At 56.4% G+C, this 10,000-nt stretch overlaps 2 protein-coding genes across 2 annotated transcripts; both read right to left on the reverse strand.

The window, feature by feature from the left end:
* Nucleotides 1-262: 262 nt before the first annotated feature.
* Nucleotides 263-3,705, reverse strand: LOC137612558 (leukocyte cell-derived chemotaxin 1-like). Its single transcript, XM_068341141.1, has 7 exons — nucleotides 3,574-3,705; nucleotides 3,324-3,464; nucleotides 2,782-2,922; nucleotides 2,450-2,563; nucleotides 926-1,076; nucleotides 737-855; nucleotides 263-616 (listed from the first exon to the last, which is right to left on the reverse strand). The coding sequence occupies exons 1-7, from the start codon at nucleotides 3,643-3,645 to the stop codon at nucleotides 386-388; spliced, it is 969 nt and encodes a 322-aa protein (XP_068197242.1). The 5' UTR covers nucleotides 3,646-3,705; the 3' UTR covers nucleotides 263-385.
* Nucleotides 3,706-6,304: 2,599 nt separating this feature from the next.
* Nucleotides 6,305-9,778, reverse strand: LOC137612522 (protocadherin-8-like). The gene is made up of 3 exons (XM_068341081.1): nucleotides 7,231-9,778; nucleotides 6,919-7,135; nucleotides 6,305-6,831 (listed from the first exon to the last, which is right to left on the reverse strand). The coding sequence occupies exons 1-3, from the start codon at nucleotides 9,655-9,657 to the stop codon at nucleotides 6,503-6,505; spliced, it is 2,973 nt and encodes a 990-aa protein (XP_068197182.1). The 5' UTR covers nucleotides 9,658-9,778; the 3' UTR covers nucleotides 6,305-6,502.
* Nucleotides 9,779-10,000: the final 222 nt, after the last annotated feature.

The following is a 10,000-nucleotide window of genomic DNA, read 5'->3' on the forward strand; positions in this document are numbered from 1 at the left end:
GCGCCCCCCCCCCCCCATCCGTACACCCTACCCCCGCCTCAGGCGGCTGTGTGACATCAAAAGGAGCTAAGCGCTTTGCATCGTGGGTAAGATCTGTGAGCGTGACGGCTGTAGAGTCTTTAGTGTCATGAAAGAGTTCTGGAGCCGTAAGTCGACTTTAAAGAACTCTGAAGCCCCGCCCCCTCCCCCGTTGGCATGGCAACCAGAGGAGGGAGGGGTTGTTTATGTTTATGATGAAGTCAAAAACAGAATGAACTCCGTGTTTTCTTAAAATAAAAGTTTATTCACTTTTAATCGATGCGTGACTCCATAAAGGGGGAGGGGTTAAATAAACCCAGCCCCGCCCTCCTCTGGGGCGTGGCCATCCCCAGGCGCGTAGGCGGGGCTACACCAGGCCCATGATGCGGGCCACCCACCAGTTGCAGGGCATGATGACCCTGCAGGCCACCCGACACCCCCGGTAGTGGTAGGGCCAGGGGTGGAACCCCCCCAGGGGCTCGCACACCCGCTGGCAGTGGGTGTGGCCTCGGCGGCACTCGTGGCAGCACACCCCCTGGTGGTCCAGCATGGGGTCGACGCCCACGCCCACCCCGTCCTGCTCGCCCTCCAGACCTCTCTGTGGGGGGGGGGCAAACACGCGTGTTCAGATGGTCATGTGATACTGTACATCAACCAATTTCCACCCAGGGGGGCAGCAGATGTGAATCCCCCAGGAGGGGGGTGTGTTGGGACCCACCTGATAGGGGTTCTCTGGGTTAAACTCCGCCTCCACGTCCTCCTCGGCCCCTCCCTCCATCCCGGTTGCCTGGCGCCGCCGGCGGGGGGGGGCGGCAGCCCGCCTCTTCCTCTGAGCGCCTGCACCAATGACATCACAGCGTGTCAGCCTGAGGGGGCGGAGCTTGTTGTGTGTCTGCTGTGTTCTTACTGGTGGAGTAGGTGGGGCGGAGCCAGAAGATGGGCAGGTCTTCACACAGGTCCTTTATCTTGGCGCTGAGGAAGGCGGAGTCAGTGAGGGGGGAGTCGGCCGCCACCCAGATCAGATCGTCCTCGAACCTGGCTGGCATCACCTCATCCTCCTGGGGGGGCAGGGGGGGCAAACATCACAACAAACATGTAAACACGACTAAACGGATCTGGTTAACTCTAATGCTCTAGGGGGCGTGGCCTCAAGGGGCGGGGCAGGGGGCGTGTTTAGAGGAGGTTTCCGTCAACCTTTCAGATTTCATTCGGGCTCAGATGATTGGCTGGAGGACAAACAGAAGCCGGTTCCCCCCTGACCCGTTTATCTGACCCGTGTGTGTGTGTGTGTGTGTGTGTGTGTGTGTGTGTGTGTGTGTGTGTGTGTGTGTGTGTGTGTGTGTGTGTGTGTGTGTGTGTGGCTTATCTAACCCATAATTGACATCATTCTAAATTACAACAGATGACCAGCCTGCAGCAACGACAAGCTTCACACACACACACACACACACACACACACACACACACACACACGCGCGCGCGCGAAATAAATGATCTTTTATGAGGCAATAAGAGCAGCCCTGCGTGATAATTAAGTGTGTGTGTGTGGGGGGGGGGTCAGGCAGACTAAATGATTTTAATTATCTGACAGAATCAATTGAGCAATCACACACATTCATAACGACACACACAGACACACACACACACACACACACATTCATAACGACACACACACACACACACACACACACATTCATATCCACACACACACACACACACACACACACACACACACACACACACACACACACACACACACACACACACATTCATAACGACACACACACACACACATTCATATCCACACACACACACACAGACACACACACACACACACACACACACACACATTCATAACGACACACACACACACACATATTCATATCCACACACACACACACACACACACACACACCTGTGTGTTCTGGTCGATCATGGTGTGTATGTTTGTGTTTACTTTGTGTCAGTAAACAACAGAGGATCATCAACATAACAATAAACAACCGTTAACCCTTTGTTGTCCTCAGTGAAGTCTCTGATTGGTCCGTTTCAATGTGCTGACTCAGGGTTCGTAAAGACTTTCTAATCAGAGCAGGGGAGTGGGGCGTGTCCTCTGGGATCGTGACAGGTCAGGTGTTTGTTAGCACTAGTGGTAGCATTAGCATTAGCTCATCCGCTGCAGGTTTGGTATCAGCGGATCAAACTGATCAGTTCCTGATCGATCACATGGTACCTGATGTTTAGCAGCTTTCATCCCTTTAGCATATGTTAGCATAGCATGAGCTAATGTTAGCATGGCATGTGCTAATAAGTGACCAGGCTATAATAAGTTTATTTTAAGTGCTAGACTGTCGCTGCTGTAAGAATTTCTAAGTTTTAACAGACAGAAAATGTTTCTCACGAGGTCAAAAGGTCGAGAAACAGAGCCTACCAGGTCAAAGGTCACCGCCTCCTTGTTGAGCGTCTCCACGTCCGGCAGGCGGGCCTTCACTTGGCTCTTGATGTAGCATTTCTCTCCGCCCGAAAACCGGATCCCAGTGATCCCCTGCAGAGGTCAAAGGTCAGAGAGGGGAGAGGGGGAGAGGCGGAGTCATTCCTGTCCGGGTGCGTCTGATTGGACGCTTTGATCAAAGGTCAAACGCTCCGGTCGGGTTCATGAGGATCATGAATCCGGACCCCGAACGGCCCTGAGGGGGGTCCAATCAGATGGACTTCTGCTCCCATGCCCCGCCCCGTCGGGGGGGCGGGGGTAGTTTGACTCACGATCTGGAAGTCGTGCACCTCCAGCGCCCGGTCCCCCCCGCTGCCGGTGCTGAAGCGCTCCACGCCGTGGGCGGGGTCGATCTCCATGGCGCCCTCCTCCACCTTTCCGTTGATGCTCATGCTGTAGTGAACGTTATACACCTGCAGGGGGGGGGGCAGAAAACCATGTGAGGCCCGGGGGTCCAGGGAGTCAAGCCCCCCCCCCCACACGACTTATTCAGGGATGGTTTGGAGAAAGTGGCGCTCACGTCTACGGGGCACCTCCTGGTCCCGGAGCATCAGCTGGACCACAGCCCCCCCACCCCCATCCCCACCTCACACCCCCCACCCCCCCGGCTCACACAAGGCCCCCATTCAGCGGCGGCTTCTCCACTGTTTGACTTTCAGTGTTTGGACGCTGAACAAATTCCTCCTGGGGGGACGGCTGCGGGGTCGAATTCAAATGGGTTCAATCTTTATTGCTCCTGTTTAATCAAAAACATTGAACCCCCCCATAAAGGACACGTCACACCGGTCAACAGAACATTTGTTATTGTCCTCACATGTTTTTCGCTGTTGTTCCAGAAGTAAAACGCCCCCACGGCCCCCAACAGCAGCAGCAGGGCCCCCGCAATCAGCACGGCGACCCCCGCCTTCAGGAAGCGTCCGGTGGCAGCGGGCTTCACCGCCACGGCCGAGTAGGCCTACGGTAAACAAACAAACAAACAAACAACAAGGTTCACAACAAGAAGCCCCCCCACACTAACACCCCCTAGAGAACGTACCCCGTAGGGCCGCTGGGGAGGGACTCACCGGGGGCAGGAACTGCTGCAGGTCCTCCGGTCCCGCCGAGGCGATCGGTTCTTTCTCTGAGCTCCCGACCATGACTGGAGACCAGCAGACCAGCACCTGAGGACGCAGCTACACCGCCACCCCCTCCCCCTGTCCCGCCCCCAACCTCCCCCCATGCCCCGCCCCCCGTCCTGCCCCCCTCTGGCCCGGTCCCCTCTCTCTCTCCCCCAACAGTCGTCTGGTTCACACAAAAATTCTTTCATCGTCATCTTGTTGCTTCTGTGTTGTTTAATTAGTAGTGGTTGTTTCTGCTGCTGTTGTTGTTGTTTCTGCTGTTGTTGTTTGTTGTTGTTATTGCTGTTGTTGTTTCTGCTGTTGTTGTTTGTTGTTGTTATTGCTGTTGTTGTTTCTGCTGCTGTTGTTGTTGTTTCTGCTGTTGTTGTTGTTGTTATTGCTGTTGTTGTTATTGCTGTTGTTGTTATTGCGGTTGTTGCTTCTGTTGTTGTTGTTATTGCTGTTGTTTTTTCTGCTGCTTTTTCTGCTGTTGTTGTTGTTTCTGTTTTTTTATTACTGTTGTTGTTTCTGCTGTTGTTGTTTCTGCTGTTGTTGTTGTTTCTGTTTTTTTATTGCTGTTGTTGTTTCTGCTGTTGTTGTTTCTGCTGTTGTTGTTGTTTCTGCTGTTGTTGTTTCTGTTGTTGTTTTTTCTGCTGTTGTTGTTATTGCTGCTGTTGTTTCTGCTGTTGTTTTTGTTATTGCTGTTGTTATTTCTGCTGTTTTTGTTGTTTCTGCTGCTGTTTCTGCTGTTGTTGTTGTTGCTGTTGTTGTTTCTGTTGTTGTTGTTTCTGCTGTTGTTGTTGCTTCTGTTGTTGTTTTTTTCTGCTGTTGTTGTTTCTGTTGTTGTTTTTTCTGCTGTTGTTGTTGTTATTGCTGCTGTTGTTTTTGCTGTTGTTTTTGTTATTGCTGTTGTTATTTCTGCTGTTTTTGTTGTTTCTGCTGCTGTTTCTGCTGTTGTTGTTGTTGCTGTTGTTGTTGTTGTTTCTGTTGTTGTTGTTTCTGCTGTTGTTGTTGCTTCTGTTGTTGTTTTTTCTGCTGTTGTTGTTTCTGCTTTTGTTGTTTTTTCTGCTGTTGTTGTTATTGCTGTTGTTGTTGTTTGTGCTGTTGTTGTTATTGCTGTTGTTGTTTGTGCTGCTGTTGTTGTTTCTGCTGTTGTTGTTTCTACTGTTGTTGTTGTTTCTGTTGTTTTTTCTACTGTTGTTGTTTCTGCTGTTTTTGTTTATGCTGTTGCTGTTGTTATTTCTGTTGTTGTTGTTTCTGTTTTTGTTATTTCTGTTGTTGTTTCTGCTGTTGTTGTTATTGCTGTTGTTGTTTCTGCTGTTGTTGTTGTTATTGCTGTTGTCGTTGTTTCTGTTTTTGTTATTGCTGTTGTTGTTGTTTGTGCTGTTGTTGTTATTGCTGTTGTTGTTTCTGCTGTTGTTGTTTCTACTGTTGTTGTTGCTTCTGTTGTTGTTTTTTCTGCTGTTGTTGTTTCTGCTTTTGTTGTTTTTTTCTGCTGTTGTTATTGCTGTTGTTGTTGTTATTGCTGTTGTCGTTGTTTCTGTTTTTGTTATTGCTGTTGTTGTTGTTTGTGCTGTTGTTGTTTGTGCTGTTGTTGTTTCTACTGTTGTTGTTGTTTCTGTTGTTTTTTCTGATGTTGTTGTTTCTGCTGTTGTTGTTGTTTCTGCTGTTGTTGTTGTTATTGCTGTTGTTGTTTCTGCTGTTGTTGTTGTTATTGCTGTTGTTGTTTCTGCTGTTGTTGTTGTTATTGCTGTTGTCATTGTTTCTGGTTTTGTTATTGCTGTTGTTGTTGTTTGTGCTGTTGTTGTTTCTACTGTTGTTGTTGCTCCTGTTGTTTTTTCTGCTGTTGTTGTTTCTGCTGTTTTTGTTTCTGCTGTTGTTGTTGTTTCTGCTGTTGTTATTGTTTCTGCTGTTGTTGCTATTGCTGTTGTTGTTTCTGCTGTTGTTGTTTCTGCTGTTTTTGTTGTTGTTATTGCTGTTGTTGTTTCTGCTGCTGTTTCTGTTGTTGTTTCTGTTGTTGTTTTTTCTGCTGTTGTTGTTGTTATTGCTGTTGTTGTTTCTGCTGTTGTTGTTGTTTCTGTTCTTGTTATTGCTGTTGTTGTTTTTTGCTGTTGTTGTTTATGCTGTTGCTGTATTTGTTTCTGTTGTTGTTGTTGTCATGGTAATGACTGTCTTGTGTCACATGACCCATGTCACCTGGACTCACAGGTGTAACAGGTGACCTTATAATCAGGTTTCCATGGAAACAACTAAATCACTTTTAGAAGAGAAATTAAAGTCAGTCGGGGGGTCAAAGGTCAGACGGAACTTATTGATCACTGATCTATTGGTGATTGGTCCTTTGCCACTGATTCAGAAAGGAAACAACAGACTGGAGCTGATGACGTCATCGTGTGTGTGTGTGTGTGTGTTGGGCCCCTCCGCAGCAGACTGAAGTCAGCTGACCTTCTCTGGTTGAAGGACGGAGGCTCGCGCTGCACTAACGGCGCCCCCTGTCGGTCGTTCCCGGTGCGGGACGTGCACGCGCGTCTCATCCGCATCCCATCGACCACGTGACCACCCGTCAGAACAGTAAAAACTTTATTCCACTTCAAACGTGACAATAAAAAACCTGTACAGATGATTTCACTCTGATAGATCCGTTAAATAATCGATAATCAATGACATCTGATCATTATTTATAAAAATAAATCCTCTCTATTTACAAAACTTGCATATGATACAATTCATTCCCTCCCCCACCCCCACCCCCCAATAAAAAACAGTTCTCAAAGTGATTTAATGGACATCAAATTTGACATTTCAACACATCAGAACAAAACTTTATGGATCCGTCTCCATGGCAACAGACAACAAACACCTCCCATCAATAAGTTAACACTGATCAGTGTGGGCTTCACGCGTCGCCGCTGGGGCGGTGCGTGGGGGTGGGGGTGTAGACGGGCAGCGTGGCGTCACTGGGGGGGGTCACCAGCACGTAGTCCAGCCCCCCCAGAAGAACCTTCTCATAGACGCTCTGCAGCCCCACCGTCTTGGGGAGGTGTGCCTGGTAGTAGTTGTCCCTCCGGTGGGGGTCCCGGGGCAGGGAGGCCGTCCTGGGGGGGACGCCGAAGGACGACAGGGTGGGGGCCGGGGAGGGCGTGGCGTGGGCTCTCCCCCCCGTGGGGCTCCAGCAGCGGTCCGAGTGGCCCAGGACTTTACACTCACTGGTGCACGCCCACAGGGCTGGGGGGGGCAAAAGAGAGGGGAGGGGGGTTAGACATCACCATGACAACATTCAGCCTTCATCCCTCCTGTCGGTTCATCACTCACCGTTCTGACCCCCCCCCACCGGAGCACCCCCCTCCCTCTTGGGGCCGGTGTCCCCGCTGACGTCACTGTCGCTGTCGTTAAAGTCGCTGTCCCCCTTCCCGCTGTCCTTCCCGCTGAACGCGGGGGGGCGCGCCGTGATGGTGGCGTAGGCGTTCCCCTTCCAGACGGTCACCGGACGCACCCCCCGGGGGCCGTAGCCGGGCAGCACGGAGTAGCCCTGTGGGTGGGTGGGGGGGGGACAGAAAGGTTAGGCTCCACTGGGAAAACGCGGACACGCCCCGCCCCCTCCCTCACCTGTCCCAGGTGACTCACCTCGTGTTTGTTCCCGCGCGGCTTCTCGGGCTCGTGCACGCTGCCGTCCTCAGAGGCGGAGCACATATCCCCGCCCCCCCCGGGTGGGGGGTGCGCGGCGTCCTCGAAGCCCACGACCCCCCCGTGGAGCGGCAGCAGCGGGTTGTCCACCAGGTGCGCGCGCCCCCGCTCCGGCGCGCGCTCCTTCTCCCCGTACTCGTCCCCGTCGTCCCCGGTCTTGTCGCGCGCGCGCCGGTTGCAGCTGGTGGCGATGAGCACGATGGCGAGCAGCAGGAGCGCGCAGCTGCCCGCGAGCACGACGATGATCACCACCGACAGGTCCCACGCGCCACCAGGGGGGGCGCGCGCCTCGCCCCCAGCGGAACCCGGAGGGCGCGCGGCCGCCCGGTGGCCCGGCGGGGGCCCCGCCACGATGAGGACCCGGAGGACGGCGGAGGAGCTGAGCGCGGGTGTCCCGTTATCCGTCACCGTCACGGTCACGCGCAGCGGCTCGTGCACGTCGCCGCTCAGCGCCCGGTTGAGGCGGAGCTCCCCGGTGTCTGTGTCCACGGAGAACAGCGACGGCCCCCCGGGGGCGAGCCCGAACGTCAGCTGCGCGTTCACGCCCTCGTCCGCGTCGCGCGCCTCCACGCGCGTGACGACGTAGCCGCTCGGCGCGTCGCGCGGCAGCGGCACGTCCGCGGACCCGTTGACCAGCGCCGGGCGCGTGACCACCGGGACGTTGTCGTTCCGGTCCACGATCCTCAGCCGCACGGCGGCGCTGCCGGAGAGGGGCGGGGCCCCGCCGTCAGTGGCGGTCACGCGCAGCTCCAGGTGTTTGGTCACCTCGTAGTTGAAGCTCCGGAGCGCGTAGAGCGCGCCGGTGGCGGGGTCGAGCGACACGAAGGTGGACACCGGCGGGCCCGAGGGGGGGGGCGTGTCCGCCAGCCGGTAGCTCACCTCCCCGTTGGCCCCGGTGTCCGCGTCCCGCGCCCCCACCGTGGCGATGAGCGCCCCGGGGGCGTTGTTCTCCGGCACCGACACCTCGTACAGCGGCTGGCCGAACACGGGGGGGTTGTCGTTCACGTCCGTTAACCGGATGGTGTAGCGCGTCACGGTCCTGAGGGGGGGGGCGCCCAGGTCCTCGGCCACCACCGTCAGGTTGTACTCCGGGATGTCCTCCCGGTCCAGCGGCCCGGTGCTGACGATCATGAAGCTGTCCTCGTAGGCCTGCTGCAGCCGGAAGTGGGCGTGTCCGTGCAGGCTGCAGCGCACCTGTCCGTTGGCCCCCGCGTCCCGGTCCGCGGTGCTCACCAGCGCCACGAAGCTCTCGCGCGCCGCCGCCTCCGTGACGTAAGCGACGCCCGCCGTGATGGACGTCATGGGGGTGATGGACACCTCGGGGGGGTTGTCGTTGACGTCGCGCACCTGCACCACCACCTTACAGGTGGAGGGGGCGGGGCTGGGGCCCAGGTCGGTGGCGGTCACGTGCAGCTCGTAGGTGGTCTTCAGCTCGAAGTCCAGCGGCCCCCCCAGCGTCAGCCGCCCAGACTTCCGGTCCACGCGGAACAGCCGCCGCACCTCCTCCGGGACCTGCTCCCCGAACCCGAACACCACCTCCCCGTTCGGACCCTCATCCGGGTCCTCCGCCCGCAGCTGCAGCAGGAGCGCGCCCACGGGCGCGTCCTCGCGCACGTCCACCGACACGCTGTTCCGCTCGAACACCGGGCTGTTGTCGTTGTAGTCTCTCACCTTGACGTGAACGCGCGTGGTTCCGCTGCGGGACGGGGTCCCGCCGTCCGCGGCCACGAGCTCCAGCGTGTGCGCGCCCTGCGTCTCCCGGTCCAGCTCCTTCATCAGGACCAGCTCCGCGTACTTGACCCCGTCCGCGCGGCTCAGGACGTCCACGGTGAAGTGGGGGTCCGCGGACAGCCGGTAGGTCTGGATGTAGTTCGCTCCTACGTCATCATCCACCGCCGAGTCCAGCGGGACGCGCGCCCCCACGGCGGTGTTCTCCGACAGCTCCAGGCTCCACTCCTTCCGGGGGAACTCGGGGGGGTGGTCGTTGATGTCCCGGACCTCCACCTCCACGTGGAGCAGCTGGAACTCCCCCCCTCCCTCCCGGGAGAACCGGATCACGTCGAACGCGAGGAGGCACCGGGCGGCGCGGCGGCACAGCCGCTCCCGGTCGATGCGCTCCCCCACCGTCAGCTGGCCGTCCCCCTCCCGCAGGCGGACGAACGACGAGTTGAACTGTTTCATCATCCTGAAGCTGCTCCGGGACCCCCCCGCGGGGGGGGAGGGGGAGACGTCCTTGGCCAAGTTACCGATCACCGTCCCCGGTGCGTCCTCTTCACACGTCTGGTACTTCACGGTTTTCCCGCGCGCCCCCGCGGCCATCGCCAGGTAGACGCACGCGACCCACAGCCGTCCGGTTCCGGTCATCATCACGTGATCAGCCCGGACCGCTCCGGTCCCGGGTCGTGGCGGTTCCGGTAGAGTTGAGGCGGAACTCCGGTTGTGTCTGCGCGTAAAGACGCAGCGAGGTTCATCCGCGCTCCTCCGGGGGGGGGTCCGCTCTCAGGGCTGCGGCGTCTGCGGGAGGCTTTATAGGGGGAGGCATGCAAATGAGCGGCGCTGTGACCAATGAGCGCTTTGCTGGGGGGTGGGGGGGGGGGACAGGGACTTCTGAAGGACTCCAACCGGAGCGGATTCCTGCGCGCTCCCGTCCGAACCGGGAGGATTGAATACCGGAGAGTTTCCGGTGCGTGTTTACGTTAATGGGGGGGGG

The sequence above is a fragment of the Antennarius striatus genome, chromosome 18, assembly GCF_040054535.1.
Source record: "Antennarius striatus isolate MH-2024 chromosome 18, ASM4005453v1, whole genome shotgun sequence".
NCBI lineage: Eukaryota > Metazoa > Chordata > Actinopteri > Lophiiformes > Antennariidae > Antennarius > Antennarius striatus.

What these genes read in the sequence shown, in the direction of transcription:
- LOC137612522 (XM_068341081.1), bottom strand. Translation starts at nt 9,657, where the DNA reads ATGATGACCGGAACCGGACGGCTGTGGGTCGCGTGCGTCTACCTGGCG. An exon ending in CGCGCGGGAACAAACACGAG is followed by an intron (nt 7,136 to 7,230) that starts GTGAGTCACCTG and finishes ACCCACCCACAG; the next exon opens with GGCTACTCCGTGCTGCCCGG. An exon ending in GGTGGGGGGGGGTCAGAACG is followed by an intron (nt 6,832 to 6,918) that starts GTGAGTGATGAA and finishes TGCCCCCCCCAG; the next exon opens with CCCTGTGGGCGTGCACCAGT.
- LOC137612558 (XM_068341141.1), bottom strand. Translation starts at nt 3,645, where the DNA reads ATGGTCGGGAGCTCAGAGAAAGAACCGATCGCCTCGGCGGGACCGGAG. An exon ending in GGAACAACAGCGAAAAACAT is followed by an intron (nt 2,923 to 3,323) that starts GTGAGGACAATA and finishes CCCCCCCTGCAG; the next exon opens with GTGTATAACGTTCACTACAG. An exon ending in AGGCGGTGACCTTTGACCTG is followed by an intron (nt 1,077 to 2,449) that starts GTAGGCTCTGTT and finishes CTGCCCCCCCAG; the next exon opens with GAGGATGAGGTGATGCCAGC.